The 22,869-nt window shown below is 36.0% G+C and overlaps 1 protein-coding gene across 1 annotated transcript in view; it reads right to left on the bottom strand.

Moving 5' to 3' along the window:
* Positions 1 to 22,869, bottom strand: part of DIP-kappa (Dpr-interacting protein kappa) — a 421,153-nt gene that overhangs the window by 164,909 nt on the left and 233,375 nt on the right. Inside the window, exon 3 of the mRNA XM_067769125.1 lies at positions 6,289 to 6,333. Within this exon, the coding sequence (XP_067625226.1) occupies positions 6,289 to 6,333 (45 nt within the window). The remainder of the gene's footprint in view (positions 1 to 6,288; positions 6,334 to 22,869) is intronic.

Below are 22,869 nucleotides of genomic sequence, written 5' to 3'. Positions count from 1 at the left end.
AAAAATTTCGGATAACCAAATCTGGGATAGGATATTTGCAACGCTTCTGTTTCCATGCCATTTCCTTTTTTTCAGAAGTAGGAAGATATATTGGTATGGTTTCCGTAATGACCAGGACAGCTTTTGCGGACTTGCTTTATGCCGACTAGCCCGCCCATATTGGGAACAATAAGATACTGTAACGAATTTTTGAAAAATTCCTGACTGTTTTGTAGCTTCTGTTAACGTTCGAATATCTGATAAATAACTCAAATACTTACTTACTTAATTGGCGCTTAACCATCTAAACGGTTATGGCCGTCCGACAAGGCGCGCCAGTCGCTCCTTCGCTCCGCCAACCGGCGCCAATTGGTCACACCAAGGGAGTTTAAATAGTTTTCCACCTGGTCCTTCCAACGGAATGGGGGCCGCCCTCTACCTCTGCTTCCATAGGCGGATTCCGATAGAAACACACTCTTGGCCGGAGCATCATCTTTCATTCGCATAACATGGCCTAGCCAGCGAGCCGCTGCATTTTAATTCGCTGGACTATGTTGATGTCTGCGTATAGCTCGTACAGCTCATCATTAAATCTTCGTACTCGCCATCGCCAACGCGTAGAGGTCCATAAATCTTTCGAAGAACTTTTCTCTCGAGTAATCCCAAAGCCGCTTCATCTGCTGTTGTCATGGTCCATGCTTCTGCCCCATATAGCAGGACGGGTACGATAAGTGACTTGTAGAGTATAATTTTCGTTCGCCGAGAGAGGACTTTACTTTTCAATTGCCTACCTAGTCCAGAGTAGCATTTTTTGGAAAGATTAATTCTTCGCTGGATTTCAGTGCTGATGTTGTTGCTAGTGTTGATGCTGGTTTCCGCTCCGCTGGAGGGTGGGCCGTGTATAGAAGTCCACGAAAGTGGGGAAAGCTTCTGACCGCCATTTACCTGGGAATGGTCAGAGCGATTATTTTGCATGTGGTTCAAGCAGCTCACTACTGCCGGTCGCTTGCGGCCAAGTATCCTCTGGGTAGCCACTAAACGTCCGTTTAGCGGTGACCTAATGTGAGAAGCGACAACCTGGTTAGGCCACTCTGACATAATCGGTTTAAGGGCTAGCCGGGGGAGATCTCATCGGCAGCGTCTGTACACCTCTAGGTGCGGCTGCAAGCGGGCGTCTGTCTTGGAGCAAGCGGCTCGCTATATAAACGTGCCAAGTAATATTTTCACCCCCGCTGAGCGGGTTGTGCGCTGGGCTTGGGACCCGCCACGTAAAACCATACTCAAATGAAATATAACACAAGCATCGGATAAATAACTCAAATATCCAGTATAATAAAACGTTTTTTATTTACTTTGGGAGTAGTATTTCATAATTAAAATTATCGCGTACTTCACTAAAGCGTGTTAAAATCGAACTGATTGATTATCGCTTGCACCGCTCTGCTTTTATAATCTCAGTTAGCCTCGTTCACCTATTTCTCCTAAGGTCTAAACTTGTCACGAACATGCCTTCTGGACGAGTTGTATCTCATACTTGGTTATTTATCTATATACATGTATATCTGTAGTTCATGTTTTTTCTTCTGTGTGTGTATGTGTGAGTAACAGCTTCTGCTTTTACCCTGCAAAAATCGTTGGATCATGTGGTCCACTGGAGTACTTACCATTATACTCCACTGTAATGCAGCAATGGACCAACTCATGTTTCTACACTAACATATTATATGCCGATCATTGCTCGTTTTTAACGATTGTAATCACTACACGATGTTTATTGGACTGTGGGAACTCCATGGATTACTCTCATGTAATGCGGAGCTGAAGTATATGGTCCAGTCCAAGACATCGCAATGTTAATTGGACCATATTTTCTGTATGAATTGTGGTTAATTTTGGAGCACTCGGTTGGTCTATAGCGAGTACTCCATACATGCATGCATGGAATACTCGCGATTTTTGCAGGGTAGCTGATGATGACGTGATGTGTGATTGTTGCTCTTCTTCTTCGCTCTTATCTGCTGACTACAAATGTGTATGTGAAATAATCTCTTCGCTTCAAGTTGCTGGATATGGTGTGAAATATTCTTCGTTGCCTTCTATGTACATATGTGTGTAAATGGCTTACTGTCGTTGTGTTTATTCACTAACAGCATAGTGATGTTGGAAATGCTAATATTCGCCCCAGGTCTGTCGATGTCAAAGTAAGTCAATGAAAACTATGGGCAAACAGGCACCGGTCAATCAAATTAATCCCCTAAGGACTGAACCAGGGTCTATACATATATCAATTAAATAAAATAATAACAAAAGAGGCACATAAATTTGGGAAAAAACCACAAATTTTATACAAAAGATAGGGGCCCGCATATTGAATTAACACTAATCTTAATATCCGGACAGTCATTGCGTACCATGAAAATCTTGTCCGAATACTGAAAAACTAATAACAACAAGTAAGGAAGGTTAAGTTCGGGTGTAACCGAACATTACATACTCAGTTGAGAGCTATGGTGACAACATAAGGGAAAATCACCATGTAGGAAAATGAACCGAGGGAAACCCTGGATTGTGTTTGTATGACACGTGTATCAAACGAAGGGCATTAAAGAGTATTTTATGAGGAAGTGGGCCATAGTTCTATAGGTGGACGTCATTTAGGGATATCGCCATAAAGGTGGATCAGGGTTGACTCTAGAATTTGTTACTACGATAAGGGTATCAAATTAAAGGTATTAATGAGGGTTTTAAAAGGGAGTGGTGGTAGTTGTATAGGTGGTCGCCTTTTCGAGATATCGCCATAAAGGTGGACCAGGAGTGACTCTAGAATACGTTTGTACAATATGGGTATCAAACAAAAGGTGTTAATGAGTATTTTAAAAGTGAGTGGGCCTTATTTCTATAGGTGGAAGACTTTACGAGGTATCGCAATAAAGGTGGACCAGGGGTGACTATATACTTTGTTTGTACGATGAGGGTATCGAATGACAAGTGTTAATGAGTATTTTTAAAATGGAGTTGGCCTTCGTTCTATAGGTGGTCGCCTTTTCGAGATATCGCCATAAAGGTGGACCAGGGGTGACTCTAGAATATGTTTGTACGATATGGGTATCAAATGAAAGGTGTTAATGAGTATTTTAAAAGGGCGTGGGGCTTAGTTCTATAGATGGACGCCTTTTCGAGATATCGCCATAAAGGTGGACCAGGGGTGACTCTAGAATGTGTTTGTACGATATTGGTATTAAATTAAAGGCACTAATGAGAGTTTTAAAAGGGAGTGGTGGTAGTTGTATAGGTGGTCGCCTTTTCGAAATATTGCCATAAAGGTGGACCAGGGGTGACTCTAGAATGCGTTTGTACAATATGGGTATCAAACGCAAGGTGTTAATGAGTATTTTAAAAGGGAGTGGGCCTTAGTTCTATAGTTGGACGCCGTTTCGAAATATCGACCTAAATGTGGACCAGGGTGTCCCAGAACATCATCTGTTGGATACCGCTAATTTATTTATATATGTAATACCTGCCAAGATTTCAAGGGTTTTTATTTCGCCCTGCAGAACTTTTTCATTTTATTCTACTTAATATGGTAGGTGTCACAACCATTTTACAAAGTTTTTTCTAAAGTTATATTTCGCGTCAATAAACCAATCCACTTACCATGTTTCATCCCTTTTTTCGTATTTGGTATAGAATTATGGCATTTTTTTTCATTTTTCGTAATATTCGATATCGAAAAAGTGGGCGTGGTCATAGTCGGATTTCGTTCATTTTTTATACCAAGATAAAGTGAGTTCAGATAAGTACGTGAACTAAGTTCAGTAAAGATATGTCGATGTTTGCTCAAGTTATCGTGTTAACGGCCATGCGGAAGGACAGACGGATGACTGTGTATAAAAAATGGGCGTGGCTTCAATCGAGTCCGCCCATTTTCACAGAAAACAGTTAACGTCATAAAATCTATGCCCCTACCAGATTTCAAAAGGATTGGTTAATTTTTGTTCGACTTATGGCGTTAAAAGTATCCTAGACAAATTAAATGAAAAAGGGCGGAGCCACGCCCATTTTGAAATTTTCTTTTATTTTGTATTTTGTTGCACCATATCATTACTGGAGTTGAATGTTGACATTATTTACTTATATACTGTAAAGATATTAAATTTTTTGTTAAAATTTTACTTAAAAAAAAAAATTTTTTAAAAGTGGGCGTGGTCCTTCTCCGATTTTGCTAATTTTTATTAGGCGTACATATAGTAATAGGAGTAAGGCTCCTGCCAAATTTCATCACGATATCTTCAACGACTGCCAAATTACAGCTTGCAAAAGTTTTAAATTACCTTCTTTTAAAAGTGGGCGGTGCCACGCCCATTGTCCAAAATTTTACTAATTTTCTATTCTGCGTCATAAGTTCAACTCACTTACTAAGTTTCATCGCTTTATCTGTCTTTGGTAATGAATTATTGCACTTTTTCCGTTTTTCGAAATTTTCGATATCGAAAAAGTGGGCGTGGTTATAGTCCGATATTGTTCATTTTAAATAGCGATCTGAAATGAGTGCTCAGGAAACTACGTACCAAATTTCATCAAGACACCTCAAAATTTACTCAAGTTATCGTGTTAACGGACAGTCGGTAGGACGGACGGACGGACATGGCGCAATCAAATTTTTTTCGATCCTGATGATTTTGATATATGGAAGTCTATATCTATCTCGATTCCTTTATACCTGTACAACCAACCGTTATCCAATCAAACTTAATATACTCTGTGAGCTCTGCTCAACTGAGTATAAAAACGAATGAAATGAAAATGGTACTAAATTTTGGTTTCAATATCCGGAGGCTTATAACTTAGGCAAACATGGTGTGATGGAAGCGTGCTCCACTTACCACACCGAAGATCCTGTCTTCACGCCCCGCACAAAGCAACATCAAAATTTTAGAAACAAGTTTTTTTCAATTAGAGGAAAATTTTTCTAAGCAGAGTCGCCCCTCGGCATATTTTGGAAAGCACTCCGTGTGTATTTCTAACCTGAAAAGCTCTCAGTGAAAACTAATCTGCCACGCAGATGCCGTTCGGAGTCGGCATAAAACAAGTAGATCCCGTCCAGCCAATTCGTATGAAATATTCAAAGGAGCACGACGCAAATTGGAAGAGAAGCTCGGCCTAAAATTTCTTCGGAGATTATCGCGCCTTACATTTATTTATTTATAAAACTTATTATATTTCAAACGGAGATAACTTATTTTATTACGATAAGTTTAAAAATACTCCTTTATTGTACTACCTTTTCAAAGCGCTCCCACTATTTTCTTTTAGTCAAATCAGCATTGTACTCTTCGACTCTCACCCCGGCGCGTATCTCTTAAGCTATGAACTCGATATAACTGAAATTTTGTGAGCATACTTAAGATATTGTGTTTTATTTGAGACTATTTTCATGCGATTATTCTGTTAATTGCAAAAGAAGGGCAAAGTGTACGGACACCAACACTCCCCGGATACAAGTGCATTTACCCTATATTGTGCTTTTGCCAATTGTGCCCCATTTTATAGCAAGGGACAAAAAAAAAATAAATTAGGAAAACAAGAAATATACTAAAATTCATTAATTGCCCTAATACTTGCATATTTCGCAAAAGTATTTATGTACAATCAGACATTTCGCGAGAGCTCAACTTTGTTGCCGAATAGTTCGTTTCACAGCACAGAAACGAACAAAAGGCTTAAATTTTCCTAAGAGTAGTAATTGCAAAGAAATGTTTGTCAACTTGCTGATTTTACGATTACAACATTGCAGAGGGAAACTTTCGTTGCAAAACATTTAATGCGACAAAGTTGCAATTACACGCGCATTTTCAATTAAACCAGAAAATGTCCAAAAATTGCCATAGCAAAGACAAAAAGTGAGCTTGAAAAGGATGCCTACAATGAATAGAAATGGAAAGAGAGAGGGGAAAACCAAATTGAAAATGCAATGAAAAGAAAGCTTAACTAATTGCAGCACGTTTAATATTATTACAAAATGTTCACGTTTGATAGTGGGTTCTCCACATTGGGCTCTACACGGCGCACACTTCCGCAAATCCGCATATAGCCAATGTCTCTGCAAAGGTCTTAGAACACGTTAGTTTTTCTCATGTTTATATTTTTGTGAATCTTGTGTATATTTTGTCAACTTTTTCTACTGCAAAACATTTTGTGTCTGTTTTGCTTCTACCTCATATTTATTCGAAGCAAATAGATCATCTTTTCAATTTAAAATGAAAAAAAAGAACAAAATAAAATTTCTTTGCTTATTCTACTTTCCATTACCATATTCGTCGATTTTCTGTGCTTCCTGCCCCTTTGCATGTTTGCCTAGAAAGATAGAGAAAGAGAACAGTATTAATAAATAAAAGTTTTATTACGAGATCTTTCGTCTACTACTACAATAGATAATACCACAGTACATAAAATTTTGTTAGAAAAAAATACAGTACAAAATTAAAACTTATTCCTGTGCAACAAAGTTATGCTGTGTTAAGTTATGCTTTATAAAACGAACTTCGAAGCGATGCAGTTTTTCCATATAAAGACAAGGGGCATTTGGCCAAGTTGTAAAAAATATGAAAGAATTATAACTTTGCTGTCCTAGGAACTATTTCTTACTATTCAAAGCTTAGCAGCTCAAATCTCAAGGATAAGTCCATTCAACCCAGAAATAAAAATGCCGCGTAAATACGAAGCAACATGTTTAATTATTGCACTTTAATCCCGGGGTTGTTGAAAATGGCATTTTAATATCCATTGAAATAATTCCACAGATGTTCCATCCCTTGGAACTAGATTATTTTCTCTCAGCATTTCGTTTTCGTTTACGTTTCTCTTTAATTTTGTGCTTCTAATTAGAGATTGCAGTATAGAGGTGAAATTTTTCTATGAATAAAAGTCAGCATCTCTAAAATTTGTATCGAGGGGAAAATTTGTATGGGGAATCTAGTTATATAATTAGCGGCCCTACATAAATTCTGAAAACAAAAATTCATAAACACATTTTTTCAGAAATCAAAATTCAGAAGTCAAATTTCTGAAGTCAAAACTTAGAAATCAAATTTCAGAAGTTGAAATTCAGAAGTCAAATTTATTAAGTAATCATACGGAAAAAAATAATAAATTTTGTGCAAAATTAAATGTTTTTTCCCGTCTGATTACTTTCTAAATATTGAATTCTGAGATTTTTTTTAGCCGTCCGATTTTTCCCAAGCAAATGCTTTTTTCTGCTACATCGTATGCGAAGCATATACAGAACCATACTTTTTCAAATGTTTCGACGTGATGAACCCGAAACTGAGTCGAAATAATGCCGCCACTTCAAGTTCGAGATAATCGAGCCTAAAGGTGCAAAAAACAGCGTTTAATTGGATAATTCGGGGTCATTCCACTTCTAGAATTTTTTGTCGAAGATCGTTGTTTCTCCTGAAAGTACCACTGCTACTCTTCAAAATCGAACTTTTATAAAATCTTTTTTTTTTTTTTTTTGTCTATTGAATTTACTGAGTTTGCACATTCGTGTTGCAATTTTCTTCAAAAATCTTAAAGAAATCTACAAAGGATAAATTTCCCGAAAATCCCGGGAGGTAAAAAATCCAGAAAATCTTCATCCCTAATCAGCACATAAACAAAGTAGTGGAAGGAGAAATGGTGGAACTTCTACGCGCGAGTATGAAATGTTACCTAATTTATGGGGACCAATGTATCACAGGGACTAAAGCTGAAGCTCCTCAAGATAGTGCATACATTACTGAAGATAAATTTATCTATGTATGCGTTGCCAATTTTCATAGTTACTTCGTTGCAAAATTTCTGTTGTACAGTGCAATTAAAACAATACGAGCGCAGCTAATTTCAACTGTCGTAAAAATTACTTTAAATTAATCGCAAATATTCATATACGAAGTTAGAAAAAGTTATATTTTTGCCAAAATTTTATATGTGCAAAGGGTGAAATTTTAAATTGGACAATAAAAGTGTACACGTTTGACTTACTTAACTAATAATAGATCTTATTTCAAATAAATAAAAATAAATATAACCAATATAAAATATAAATGTAACTAACATATTGCGCACCCAGATCAGCAGGGAACCAAGTCAATAGTATGCAATTTTGAAGCTATGCTCAGTACAGGGTTCCACAATTCAATACCAACTAATATAAATTAAGTAGAATTGGCCGATCCGTGAGGAGTTCACATAGACTGAATGAGTTCGTAATGTTTACTGATAGATATAGTTTATTTTATTTTTGTTCCACTACTCACCCAGAAAACGCTTGATAAAAACGAAAACTATCATTCGCGTATCTATAAGGCAAAATCAATCAGTTCTTTGTCTCTCCTGAAAATTGTGATTTTTTGAGTTAATCACTGTTCTGATGTTTTTGTTGTGGTTGTAACAATAAATACACTCGCCGAGAGCTATGGGGAGTGTTACTGATGTTGATAGTTCTTTGCCGTCTATACTGATAAATCCGGTACGTTCCGGTGACAGGCACCCTTAAGGTACCAACCCGACCATTTCGGTAACGATTTAATAAGTGTATTTTACATTCATATTTAAAACAGGACTCTCTCATACCACTATAGAGGTAGAATATTTGTCAAATATAGTTAAATACGACAGAGTTATTGCAAACTTTGTTAAGGTTATTCCTATAGCAAGAGTGGGCGTGGTCTATAACGGATTTTTATTTACGGCTTGTTAAACTTCCAAACTTTCTACTTCTTTTTTCTTTTTGTAGCGATAAGGACACTCCCCGAAGGCCTTGGGGAGTGTTATCGATGTTGATAGCCCTTTGCCAGATGCAGATCGGGTACGCTCCGGAAACAAGCATTATTAAGGCATCAGCCCTACCATCTCGGGAACGATTAGTCTGACCACATGATACTTTCAAGGCCATACCGCCCTCCCAACCCCTAGATCCATGAGGAACTTGGGGTCGCCAGAGCCTCAGCTGTTAAAGTAACAGGATTCGCCAAGGGTAGGTGAGGTTGAAAATTGGGTTGGAGAAGCTATATTTTACGCTGGCAATACCTTGAAAGGGTTGCGCTGCATAACCCCTCGAATCAATTTGGTATTTTAGTCGTCTCTTATGACAGGCATACCTGCGGCGGATATATCCTAAGCCCTCTAACACGCTATGTGGTGCCACGCCCACATTCCAAAAATTTTTCTAATTTATGTTTTGCGTCATAAAACCGATCCATCTACAAAATTTCATTGGCTTAGCGGTATTCGTTTTTGAATTATCTAATTTTTTCCATTTTTTTAAATTTTCGATATCGAAAAAGTGGGTGTGGTTAAATTTCACTCATTTTCGATACCAATCTAAGCACGCATAACGAATTTGGTAAAGATATCTTAATATTTTCTGAAGCTATAGTGTTAACGGATGGACGGACGGACGGACATGGCTTAATAAAATTTTTTTTTGAATACTGATGATTTTGATATGGTTTTCTGTATCTATCTCGATTCCTTTATACCTGTACAACCAACCGTTATCCAATCAAAACTATAATACCTTGTGTACAAGTACAGCTGGGTATAAAAAGAAAGCTATTTTCAGTATCTCAAAAGGATTTGATCTAATGTTGTCCCTGCTAGTTAGCTACCAAAAACTTTTCTATTTTTGTGTTTTTTTTTTATTGTAAAGATTTTGTGTGTAGAATACAGATTTGGAAAGGAACAATCACCAAAAAAACACATATGAAAAAGAAAGGTACTGAAGCTTGTATACATACATCAAGTTTCTGGCAACATTTGTTGCAACTAAGGAGAGCTCCGGATATTGTTTAACCTTTGATGAAATTTTTAAGGTAAATTCAATGAAGTATGTGAGCACATAGTTGGCTCACTGTTGTCAAAACTTATTTCTTGTCATCAACAGCATCGTAAGTCAACAATAACAACAAGAATATCACTAGTGTTGAAAATACTCGCTTTTTTCTTGTTTTTATAAAATTTATGGAAGTACATCAACCGTTTAGGAAAATTATTATATAGCCTCTCTACTAAAAAACTTCATAGTTGGAGCAAACTTAAGACGCTCGATGATTGACAATCTTTATAGTTTTGTTTTCATTGAAATATATAAATTATACTAGCCAGAGTTTTCTATAACATTTGTTACTCACTCAGAGACAGCTTATGAGTGTAAAGCCCAACTTCAGAATTAATATTTAAGTATAAAAAAATACTTGGCGTGATTCAACACCGAGGAGATCCAGGCCGAGCTTCACTTCCAATTTGCGTCCCATGGACCTAAATATTTAATGTCGACTCCCACGTTTGACCGAACCCCCAAGCCCGTAGGAATCAATGTGTGCGTCTGTGTACATGTACATAACATATTTGTGTGTGTATTGTTTACAGATTAGCACTGTTGCCATTGACCATTTTGCATGCATGCTTATGGAAACATGAAATTTTTTCAATTTAATTTTTGGTGTTTTAAAAGGCTGGAATTAATATTAAATAAATATAAATATATTACATATTTATAATCTGCGCTTTTACATAATTATTTCGAATTATTTTCACAATTTTTCAAACTTTAATTAGGTGTTTTTGCATAAAACTGCAAACGGTTAAAAATTAGCGCACAAAAGTTTACTAGGCAACTCTGTCTAGTGAGAGAGCGATCAGCTGACACGTTCTTACGGAAAAAATCAAAATTGTTTTGATTTCTACGTTCAGGGCTACGTACGTAAGGGCGTTGCACGTCGGTAAGTTTTCGTTTACATTGCACACTCATAAGATAGGTCGTGTCAGCTGACACGTTTTTGGTACGTATGTTCGTGGGTAACTGCCGCATAACTGCCGCATAAACGTATTAATGAGAGCGAGATCATAAACATCCCAGCAGGAAATCAAAGATAAAATTGCAACCTGCAGATGGTGTAGTAATTAAAAAACAGTTATATCAAAACTATTAAAATATTCCCAAGTCTGATATTTTTGTAAACTGATATTTTTCATGTAAATGCATATATAATTTGGTTTTTCAAAACGGTTTAGCAAGGCAAATAGTGCAAAAAAGGTGCACAACCAGAGAAATACAAAATGTTTGAAAAATTTATGGCTGTTTAAAAAAAATATAAAGGTTTACTTAGTTTATTTTTTTGCCTATGCCGCCAAAAAGAATTGCATAGTTTTATTTTTTCTCTCCATTACATTCGCCTAATACCAATACGCAGATTTTGACAATCTGAACAAAGGTACGTTCGTTAGGGCAAACAAAGTCGTATATGCTCGTGCGTTATACAAACGCAATGTGTTTTTATTAGGTTGGCCTCTGAACGATGGGGAAGCAAAAGGTTTTCATATATGTATATGCGTTTAACTCAATCTTATGCATTATAAGGAAACTGCACGTATATTTATAGAGAACGGCAGATTGAGCGACACTGAGCCATCTGAAATTAAAAAGTAGCCAATTTACAACTTTTGTTGCAAGCAAAGCATAGGAGGAAGAATTTGACATTTCTTTTAGCTAAGGGTGCTTTCACACTTTGCAAGTGAAATTATTTTTCCCAATCGCTTGTACTTTTGTAACATTTTTCACGGTTAGAAACTGCAATTAAACAAATGAATAGGACACAAAATATGTTAGCAAGAATATTTCTTGTACAGTGAGTATACTTATAACAGTGATATAAGCTTAAATTGCAAAGTCTGAGGTTGCTTCATATTTTCAAACGCAAAGTCTTGCGTGTTTATGGTGGTGTTACTGGCATGCATAAGATTGCGTTGAACGCATCTATATGAAAAACTTTCATTGTGTTTTGACCATAAGGAATACAGTGATATCAGCAAACATTTATAAAACAAAGAAAGAAGTTGTACGTACTGCGAACTTTTCCATGGAGCTATCAGTGCTGCCAATTGAATATCGTATCTAACTAAAAATCATGAACAACACACTACAAATTAAGTAGCATTTAAATACCAAACCAAAATAAGAGCTAAGCAAATTACATGGAGCTAAGCAAAGTTCCAATAATTGAGAAGATTTTGGGTCGTGCCCTTCCAAAACTGGAATTTATCAAAACGACGACATCACAGGTTGGTCTTAGGCATTGAGCGTAGAAACTTTGTATAGAGCTCACATTCGGACAAGGGTATTCCGCTCAATGTAAACGATTTCTTCACAAAATCGAATGAAACCCTTATTATGCGATTAGCTAGCACATTGGGAAAGTGTAAAATACTGTTTTTTGAAATAATCATTTTAAAAAGCATCGCAGAATTCAGGAATATATCAAAAACTTAAACATAGTTGACCAAGGTTTCCGCCATGGCCTTTAAATACGAGTCAGATTTAAATTTTGTTCTAATATGCTCGTTTTTCAAGTAAAAACAAAAAGGGAAATCACGTGCAAAATTAAATTTGTTTATTTCATTGCTATTCCGCAGAGTTTTCTGCAGGGCTATTCAAGTAAAATTGGACCTTACCATCTTCACACTTCTCTTGCCGTCCATATTTCATATCCGCAGCTTTCAAGCCCGAAAGTGCCACATTGCCACGACGTGCATCCCAATTTTCATTTTTTTTGCGGCTGAATATTTCCAACCTATTTTTTAGCACAGCCGGAAACAGTTACTTACATAAACATACTTTTGTATGTTAAAAAAAACTACTGACATGCAGCAGCTACTTTATTCACTACGAACTTTTGACAACGGCATTTTAGATTTTTTTAAATAAATTCTTCAAAAATAGTTTGGTGGCATAAAAAATGTTTACTAAAGGCATTTCAAACAGATTTTTATAACAATGTTCAAGTAGATATATACATGTAAAAGTAGCCGACAGAGCGCTACCCTCTCTGTAGGCAAAATATTTAGTTCAAAGCTGGTGCGTTTCTAGTGCATTCGAAACCAGCACTAGTTCGCCATCTATCTCTTTAACATGCTTTCGACTTGCGAATTTAACTTGGCGATGTCCTAGGTGGTGGAAATTGTTCCCTCTACTTTACCTTTTCTCTAGTTCAAAGCTAAATACAAATTTTCACTTTAGAACTGATTGGTTTATTGGCACATTATCGATTTTTTTAATTTACAGTTTAGATATAGTTATTTTTTTGCCACTACTTGACCTTTTTCAAACCGATGGGAAAGTTTGGGAAAAAGGCATACTCACACTTGAAGCTTCTTAAAGATGGTAGCAGTATTTTTAATTGTGCCCTATTTCTCAAATATATGTTAAATATTATAAGGTGGGTTTTGTCGAAGGCTGGGGTAGCACTCAGTCAATCCAGGGTCGAGTAGGGGTTCCACAAACCCCCAATTAATAAGAACACAGTATTTTTGTGCTAACGACGAATACACACACACACACGGCTTGAAGGGGAGGGAGCGCAGCAGCTTTCCATACCAAGACAGTGGTCGGAGAGAGATGGCCTGACGGCCTACTGCGCGACGACGGAGTAGGTGAGTATGGACGGGGTCGGACGTTTTCCCTGGCAGGTGGATTGTGGGGGATGAGCCAATAACAGCAGCGGCGAATCGGCACAGAATAGCCGAACGGCGAGGTGGTAGCGACGGCAACAATAGGGCGACGGAGCGCGTACCAGTGGCGTAGCCAGGGAGAAGTGTCGGTTCGAATGTTGGGCTTTATTACCTTTTTAAGGAGGATTACCAGTGGTGGATTCTTACTGGCGTATGCTGTCGGTTATGGCGGCTTCCTCTAGGCGGACGCTATCTCAGTGGCGGCGGCGAGGGAGACCTGCGAGGAATGAAGTGCCAACAGCAAATTCATTTCTTTTATATTGCTTCTGTTATGATGCGCTTAAGAAATGAACCGCTAATTTGATACTTCAGTGAATTGCCATTTACTGTGGGTCATCGTGTTGTCTTCAAGTGCCACTCGAATGCATTGGTATGTGATTGTTGCTGTTGGCTGTCTGTTAATATACTAAATATTGTAACGAATTTAGTACAATTCCGTTTATTTGCCTTTTTCTACTAACGTTCGAATACTAACTGTTGAATAAATAACTGCACTATTCAATAATGCAAAATGGCCTTTATTAAAGTACTTCACAATAACACTTATACTTCACAACTGATAGCTTGCTTAAATCAAAGTGATTATCGTGGCTCAACTGTTGCTGCTTTTTATACTGTTTGATTTCCCCATTATTCTAATATATCATAGAAGATTTCCTGAAAAAAGCACTTTGATCGGAGCTATATGTATATAGTATATACCTATCCCATAAAACCGATCGTTCAGATCGAAAGATTTTTGGGAATTGCTCCCTTAATTTCAAATATAAAAACGTTAAACTTGTTAATATTTATTTTAATATATCATAGAAGATTTCCAGAAAAAAGCACTTTGATCGGAGCTATATGTATATAGTATATACCTATCCCACAAAACCGATCGTTCAGATAGAAAGATTTTTGGCAATTTCTCCCTTAATTTCAAATATAAAAACGTTAAACTTGGTGATATTTATTCTAATATATCATAGAAGATTTCCTGTAAAAATCATTTCGATCGGAGCTATAAATAATATATACACCATACAACCGATCGTTCAGATAAGGTGGTTTTTTGCCGTTTTTTATTTTATATTTATCTTAAAAACCGTTTAGGTATGTATGTACATCTGTTCACTATATATTTCTTATCTTATACATCCAATTATTTGGAGATTACGAACGGTATAAGATTATTGTTCAGCCCAATACATGAAAGGTATGAAGTCTTCGGCACAGCCGAAGATAGTCCCGTCCTTACTTGTTTTCTTTTGATTCCGTCTGCACGGCGAATTGGGTTTAAATCGCTTTGCCAACACCTTGTGTAGATTCGCTTTGCATCTTACTGAACCAAGGCGTTGCTAGAAAACCGTGAAGTACATATGGCACACCTAAACCAAAATAGCGATAAACCCAAAAAATTCTCAATGTACGGAAAAAACGAAAAACTAAGTGCTTCTCCTATATGCGCCAATGCAATTTTCAATTTTTACAAATTCCTCTCATTAGTAAGTGGAGATATTAATACATCGAGTATACAGTTCGCTAGTATTGAACTGGTAAGTCCCGATATACTCATAGTTTCAAAATATTAAATTTTTTTAGTGATCTCCCTATTTATCTTAGTGTGCGATATTAAATAGGTAATGGAGTGGGCACAATTTTCATAACCTAAGATATTGCCATGTTAAATTCGCTATTGGAAAGCACGTAATAGGGATTTTAAGCAAACTATTAGTGGTTCAGAATACACTAGAAACGCCACAGTTTTTATCTAGAACTTTTCTTTACGGGGTGGTACCGTTTTTAAATTTAATAGTTCTGCTGTAGTTCGCAATATGATTCGATGCAGGGTAGTTGTCAAATGCGTTGCACTTATTGTGCTGTTGTATCACACATATGTGTGGGTAAGAAATTATTTTCGTTTTAATTTTTTTGTGCATCACTCTGGTAAGTTTAAAACATTCCTTGTATGTGAGGTCATTATTAAACGGTCAGTTTAACCTAACCGGGAAGGAAGTTGGTGTAAGATTTATGACGATGGTGTTGTGGAGAAAATCTTTTCTGATTCCGAGAAGAGAGGAATCACTCTAGCAAGTAAATGCTACTTTGTATTAGGTAGGTAATTTAAAAGTTAAGTCATCTCTCTGCAAATGAAAATCACGCTCTTCAAGTCACTTATCGTACCTGTCATGCTATATAGGGAGAACAATGGACCATAACAACATCAGATGAAGCGGCTCTTATAGTACGCGTTGACGTTAGACAACGAGTACCGAAGAAGGTTTTATGATGAGCTCTTCGAGCTTAATGCAGACATTAAAGTAGTCCAGCGAATTATAACGCAGCGCCTACACTCGCTAGGCCATGTTATGCGAATGAAAGATGACGCTCCGGATAAGAAAGTATTTTTATCGGAACCTGCCTATGGAAGCAGAGGAAGATAGCTTTCCCCACTCCGCTAAAATGACCAGGTGGAAAACGGTTTAAATTCCCTTGGTGTGACCAATTGGCGCCAGTTAACCTAGAAAAGAGTTGGGATTGTTGGACGATCAAACCCGTTTAAATGGATAAGCGCCAATAAAATAAGATTTCGATAAGAAATTTGTTGCATTTTTTACTAACTTTTTTGTCATATGGCATCACCAGCCAAGCTTATTGTAGGTTTAAATCAGAGGTCGTATAATAGTGAAATAATTATTCGCGCTCACACACTCATTATTATTCTCTTTAGTTTAGTGTGTGCTGAACAAGCAGAGCATCAACATCAGAGGAGGCTATTGTTTATTTGCGTATTTCCAAACAGATATTTTGCAAAAAACATGCGCAAACGCATATTGTTTTAATGGTTAAATATGAGCAATATATTTTGTTTAAATATTTTTTTTGACCCAAGGAGTTTCTGGTTTTGACATTTTTTTATTGTTATGCTATTTCTTGTAGTATTTATTATGTTTGTGATTAGTTTTATAAATTTTTTTATCTTAGCTTTTGTTGCTTGAAGGGCGAGTAGTTAATCTTATATATTATTTCTAATTGCTCTTTTTATGTGCAGGTCCCTTTTTCGCTCTTATTTGGAATCCAAATCTATAAATAAAGTTTTGGTTGTAAAGATGGAGATTTGTGCTATTAGCGAGCTTTGGGCATTATTGGTCGTAGTGCTTTTGTTTAGCTATACTTTATTAGAATAATTTGTTAAAAATAAACGATTGTGAGCACACAAAGAAACCTATTTGTACTATAGCACTATTGTGAATATTTGATAAGAACTAACACTGCATTACCGGCAGTTGCTAACATTCGCCAGATGGTAGCGCAAGCGCATGTAAGTTTTTATTGATAGATGATCGATTGATAGAACAGATGATTTCTGTTGATATTTTATATGACACTTTTATATTTGTTGCGAAAGATGCGCGCGGGTCCGGCTAGTATTTTATTATTTCAGTGGACTGTTTATATTATTTTAATTGTTCTTTTCGTTGTAGCTTTACCCAGAACTACAACCCTGTAGGTCTAGTTTGGTTTAGCAGGTCTAGTTTGCGAAATATTTGATAATATAGTTTTTAGTAAAAATTATTTTATTTTTAATAAATAAATTTTATCATTATTAATAACATTGAGTTAAATTTTCCTTTAATATATATTTTTTTATGAGTTGTTTCAGGAGCACTATCTGAATGCTTTAGAAGGTATCAGCTAACATCTGCTGGTTTCAGTGTCTTTGATATCGCTCATAGTGCGGACGCTCGCCGTGATTCCTTATGTAGGTATGTTCAGATAAAAATATCTTATAAGTGGTAGTGTTTTCATCTAATCGCTAAGTATACTTCAATGAATTGCACTTGTTCCGAACTAGCGCAGAACTTCCGTATAAGGAGATGGTACTAGTTCTAGTTCTGTCTCTTCGCTACTTAACTGACAATTTTAACCCTGTGATGTCCTGCAAAGAGGCAACCGATCTTCAGAACTTTTACACGCATTCTTAGGTGGTACAGTCGTAAGAGAAAACCACTTCCTTAGATTGATTAAAAAAAAGCTCAGACCTTGGCGCTGTGGGTGCAAGTGTGACTTTGCATGCGACTACCACCAGTTCGGATGTAGCCAATAAACATGTCACTTTGCCTGACTGTCTCCTATTTTTTCCTCAAGGAAACTATTTCGATATCTACATATAACACAGCCAGCTTCATAAAATTTTCTTCGGTCAAACTTCAAACTTCCACACCATGTATCAAAAATGATACGATAAATGACTTACAGCGTTTCACGTTTCTTCTTGACTGAGCTTTTTAGACACATTACAAAAGTTAAGCAAATGTTAATACTTTGGTACTCATATACTAAGTTGAATATACATTTATGTACCCACGAAAATGCATAACGAGCCAACAGCAAAAACTTTCATTCACTCATTTGACCCCTAAAGGTTTACCTCTTTATATTTTCATTTTATTAGAAATTTGCGCCTGTGGGATTAAAACTGAAAGTTTTGTTGTTTACTTAGCAAAAGTTTTATGCTCTTTTTTTGTAGTTAGTGTGGTAAAGAAGAAAAACATGGGAAATGAACAAATGTACCGTGGTGCTCCATAAAATGGAATAGAGAATAGGTAGGAGAAGTATATTTATAGGTTTCGCATTGATTCATCAATTCAATTAATAAAATCTTTAAAATTGTCCCAATCTTTTAAAGTTTGGTGTAATGTCTTACTATTTGTGTGACTTACATAAAGCCAGGAGCAATTTGCTACCTTAAGTCGTGTACAGTGATGCAACTGCTTGAAACTCCACTAAACTGTGAATAGAAATTAATGTAAGACACTTGGTTGGCTGTCCATTACTGTCACTGACTGCTGAGCTATGACTGACGCCTTTATACCGAAGTTGCTGACAGGAATAGGCAGGGATGCGCCCTTAATCGGACCCTAAAGATACTCTTTATTATTCGAATATCTGTCTTCGTGATTGACCTTAAAAGCTGTGCATCCACTTTCTATCATTGTAAGGTCTGATGACTGTCAGCGGCCAGCCCGCACTTTCTATTCTGCTTTGTCCAAGGGAGTCCTTCGCTCCTTTTCTTTGTTGGCTCATGCGTTTGGGCTTGTGATCCTGCAGAGATCACAGAAATGTCATGGTAAGCTTTGAATATCATAACATGGTTTTCCTTGAAATCCTGTCGAGTTATTGAGCATTCCTTATAACTTCGATAGATATTGATGTGATACCAAAGCCACTACAACTCTGTCACCATGTTTGTTAATTTGAAAAGTGTTCTAAAGAAAGGTGTTCAGTCTTGAAGGGTCTTTGCTTTGCTTAAGTAATGACTAATTATTTGATTACTGGTCAACCGAGTAAGATACAAAAATGTTGCTTTTTATTCACATTTCCTATGTTCCCATATTCCTCTTGGAGGTTTTGCTGGATGATGTGTAGTGAAACCATACTGTATCTTGAGAAGAGGGTGCCTGCTCCTTGAAAAGTTATAGAAAGTATTTTCAAATTTAAATTATAAACGTGTATTTGCAAATTCAAAAAGTCTTAGGGCTGCCCTACTCTATTTTCCTGCTAACGGAGGTAGAGTCGCTCCGCTAATCTCTAGGTTCGGCTGGAGTAAATCCTCCCGAATATGAAGCTAAACCAAAATGAAGTAGAAGCCTTCAAGTGGGTTGGTCATCGGAGGTAATAAGCCCACCAATTCATATGCCTACCTCCTAGCTTCTGATTTTACTGGCGAATTTGTCGCCCTTTTATACGGTTTCCGCACGCAGATGGATTGTTATTTCCCAAAAACAATTCATTATTAAAAAGTATAACAGTAACAATTTCTAATTTACAAAATTCGAATGTGCGTGTTCAGTTTTTGTATTACCATATGTACATATTCGAGTTGCGATTTCCAATGTCCTGCTAGCATCACGGTTGCCACCCCATGTTTTCATTTTGCACCTAAATTCATCGAAAAAAAGGACCAAATCTCAAAACAAGAACTACACTTTAGTTTTATTTTATTGATATACAAACATTTCGGCAATTTACTAGCGAATAGGAGACACTTGGCGTTAACTCAAACTACACAAACAAAAATAATGTGTACCTTTAGGTAATACATTTTCACATTTGAGGATAAGTCTATGTCTTTCACCAACCAAACGTTGTGAACCTGGTTTTGCGTGATTAAAATTTGCGTTTTGGCACACTCAGTAAATCTTAAATGGTACTAAGCAGTTATGGTAATGTTATTTTTATGAGTTTCAGTAAGTGTGAGTTTTGAACTGACTTTTGTTGAATCTAGCCTGAGGCCTCAAATTAATGATCAAGCGTCTTAAGAGTTTCAACTTTGCAACTTAACGGAACTATTATGTGGATTATGATCTTCTTAATAAAGCATATAATGTAAATGAGAGCAGCCTTACATAAGGCGTTATGATCGAGTATAATTAAATTAATAAAAGACTTATTGATCGGGTAGAATAAGGCATAATATGCCATTTTTAACTTTATTATAAAATTTATTGCACTCAAATCAGGCTTGGATCGGGACTTATAATAAGACATCACCTGGCTTTAAATTATCTTATGAATGTCAGAGTTTTCTATATTTACTTAATGTATAACATGGCTTATTAGTAGTTTGTAGCGCAAATGAGCATATAATATGGAGTCATTATAAGGTTTATGATGTACTCTATTTACCATATTATAAGATTTATGTATAAGGAGTGAAGGCAGCGCTGCTTTCGTGTTTCTTATTGCTTACAACCGCTTATGAAAGTTTACGCTGGGTATAAATGTATGTAAAGATATATTCTGTACTAAAACGTTACAATAATAGAAAATGCGAACAATACTAAAAAACGGAAGAAAAAACATTATAAAATAGACTTCAACTCATCTGTTTTGTCGCTAAAGGCAAAGAAAAATTAATGAGAAAATGAAGCACTAACAAATTTTGCTACTTTAATAATAAGCTATTAACGGATATTCTCTATTCGACATAAGTTTGACTTTTCAGTACTGGTTTAGCTTGATTAATAGATAATGCAAATCTATATGTCCATTGCTATGCACGTGGAGTTTTCGACCTAAGCTTTTCCAGACAAACTATTTAATGCAATAATATTGTATTGCACATGTCTAAATAAAACAGAAACCAGTTTTTGAAGTATTTGCTTGCGTCTGAAAAATCCAAAATAAGCATTGGTTTTTTACGGGACAGCAAAATATCAGAGTATTTTATGATGAAATAGATTCTGGTGAAATTCCAAGAAACAAAAAAAAAAACTGAAAATTATATTTGTTAGTACTTGAATCAGGGTTTGTTTATATAAAAGAACTAAATTTATATTGTTCGAAAAAAAGAAAGAAACAATGCATGTTACATATTAAGAAGAAAAGCTTTACCGTTCGGGCCATGTACAGTACTTTTGGACTCATTTCCACACAAATTAATCTTCACTTTGCCACTAAATAAAAAATATTTCGCCATTCCTTTTTCTGAACCCGCAGCAATGCTGACGTTCAGTGGTATAAGCTTTTATCTTTTGTATGAGTGTAGAGATATTTTACAAAATGTGATGATGCCTTATGCGGAGAAAAACACGCCACTCAGGTGATGCTAACACCAAGATAACGATCCAAAAGAGAATACTAAGATTGTAACTCAGAGGCTCAGAAAAGCAATTGTGACAAGTATGCAATAGCCAGTTCAATCCCCTGATCTCAACCCACTTGAGAGCTTGTAGAGTGATCTTAAATGAAAATGGGCATCCTTATCATTTCAAAACATGGAGCGATTTTGACAGAAGACGAAGGTTTACGATGTGATAGAACTCCATTGAAAACCTGCCAAAAATACCTTAGCCATACCCAATAGAATAGGCAAAATAATACAAAACATGGAGGAGATACCGGTAATTAAGTAAACAATAAATTTATGGTACAACTTACTTCTAAATGAGTGAACTATAATGATTTTCATATATTCAGAATAAATAAGTAAAATTATTGATATTACCAAAAAAACCTTTTTATTTGCATTTTGTAATGATTGAGAATAAAAGTTGTATAAAATACTAGGCATTATTTTGTCCATAATAAATCATTCATATTGTGCCATAAAATCGAGTTTTTCGCCCATTTTGTAGTTTAACAGTACTGGTAAGGTTTAAAGCCTCTACATCAGTGATCGTCACCCCATAAGCGCTTTCACGCAATTGTTTTTTGTAAAACACTCAGGCAAGCGCATCGCATAGGCAAGCGTACCACGCATCCCCGCGCGCACGAATTCTATCCTCACGACTATAGGATGTATAGGTTGTATACAACCGAATGTATTCTGCTGTGCCCACTAGGAACTAAACTGCTATAATTTTGAGTAAAATTACTTATGAAGTAATATTTTTGGGAATATTTTTGGTTCACCTGTACGAAAACAATGAAGCTTTGTTTGATTTATTTAATAATTAAATTTATTTCACCTCATTTGAACTTAAAAATTTAATATGGAATATACATATTAGTGAAAAGTTTGAAGTAAGAAGATAATTAAGATTGTCACTCATTTATCTAATAAAATATAATAAATAATAGACGTTTTTTTTTTAACGGTTTTATTTATCATGACTCTGTGTAGCGAACAGAATTTTGTAAACGAAATTTAAGGACTTTCCGATAAGCTACAAACTTGATACTTGGAATTTAGTTCAGAACTTGATAACAATGCAATAATAAGAAAAAAACTCCGATGGCGCATGAATCGAAATATTTCAAAAAATCGTAGTTGTGGTCCGATCAAAGAGGATAGATATAATAAGAGCCGTCACTCGTTATGTTTTAGGCATTTATTCGATGTAAACTGTGAGGTAGTCGCTACTTTTTTTATGTGCGACATTTTTGAATTGCCTCCCATTTATCCATGCGTGTCACTTTATGCAGACGTGTTTTTGGAAAGAGAATTAAATAATTAATTAAATACAGTCGAAAAATAAACACAAATATCCCATGAAAATGTATAGAAGACATTTATAAACATCTCGCCCAAAAAAAAGTAGTGACTACCTCACAGTTTACATCGAGTAAATGCCTAAAAAATAACGTGTGACGGCTCTTATTATATCTATCCTCTTTGGTCCGATTTGGTTCATATTTGGAACACTTAATACATACATGAATGGAAAGCGACCTATGGAAAAAAAATCGCTGCTAGGTGGTGCAAGGATCGAGATATTCAAAAAATCTTATTTTATGAATTTTCGAAGTTTTTACAGTGTACTTTTTACTAGCTCCGTCACCATTTTTTTTATTTTTGGATTTCAAAGTAGGTGTGGTCATACTTCCATAAGAAGCTTTTGGCGATCTCTGCTC

Source organism: Eurosta solidaginis, chromosome 2 (genome assembly GCF_040869045.1).
Source record: "Eurosta solidaginis isolate ZX-2024a chromosome 2, ASM4086904v1, whole genome shotgun sequence".
NCBI classification, from domain to species: Eukaryota; Metazoa; Arthropoda; class Insecta; order Diptera; family Tephritidae; genus Eurosta; species Eurosta solidaginis.
Note: the sequence above shows the minus strand (reverse complement) of the source record. Positions and strands in the feature narration are given on the sequence as shown.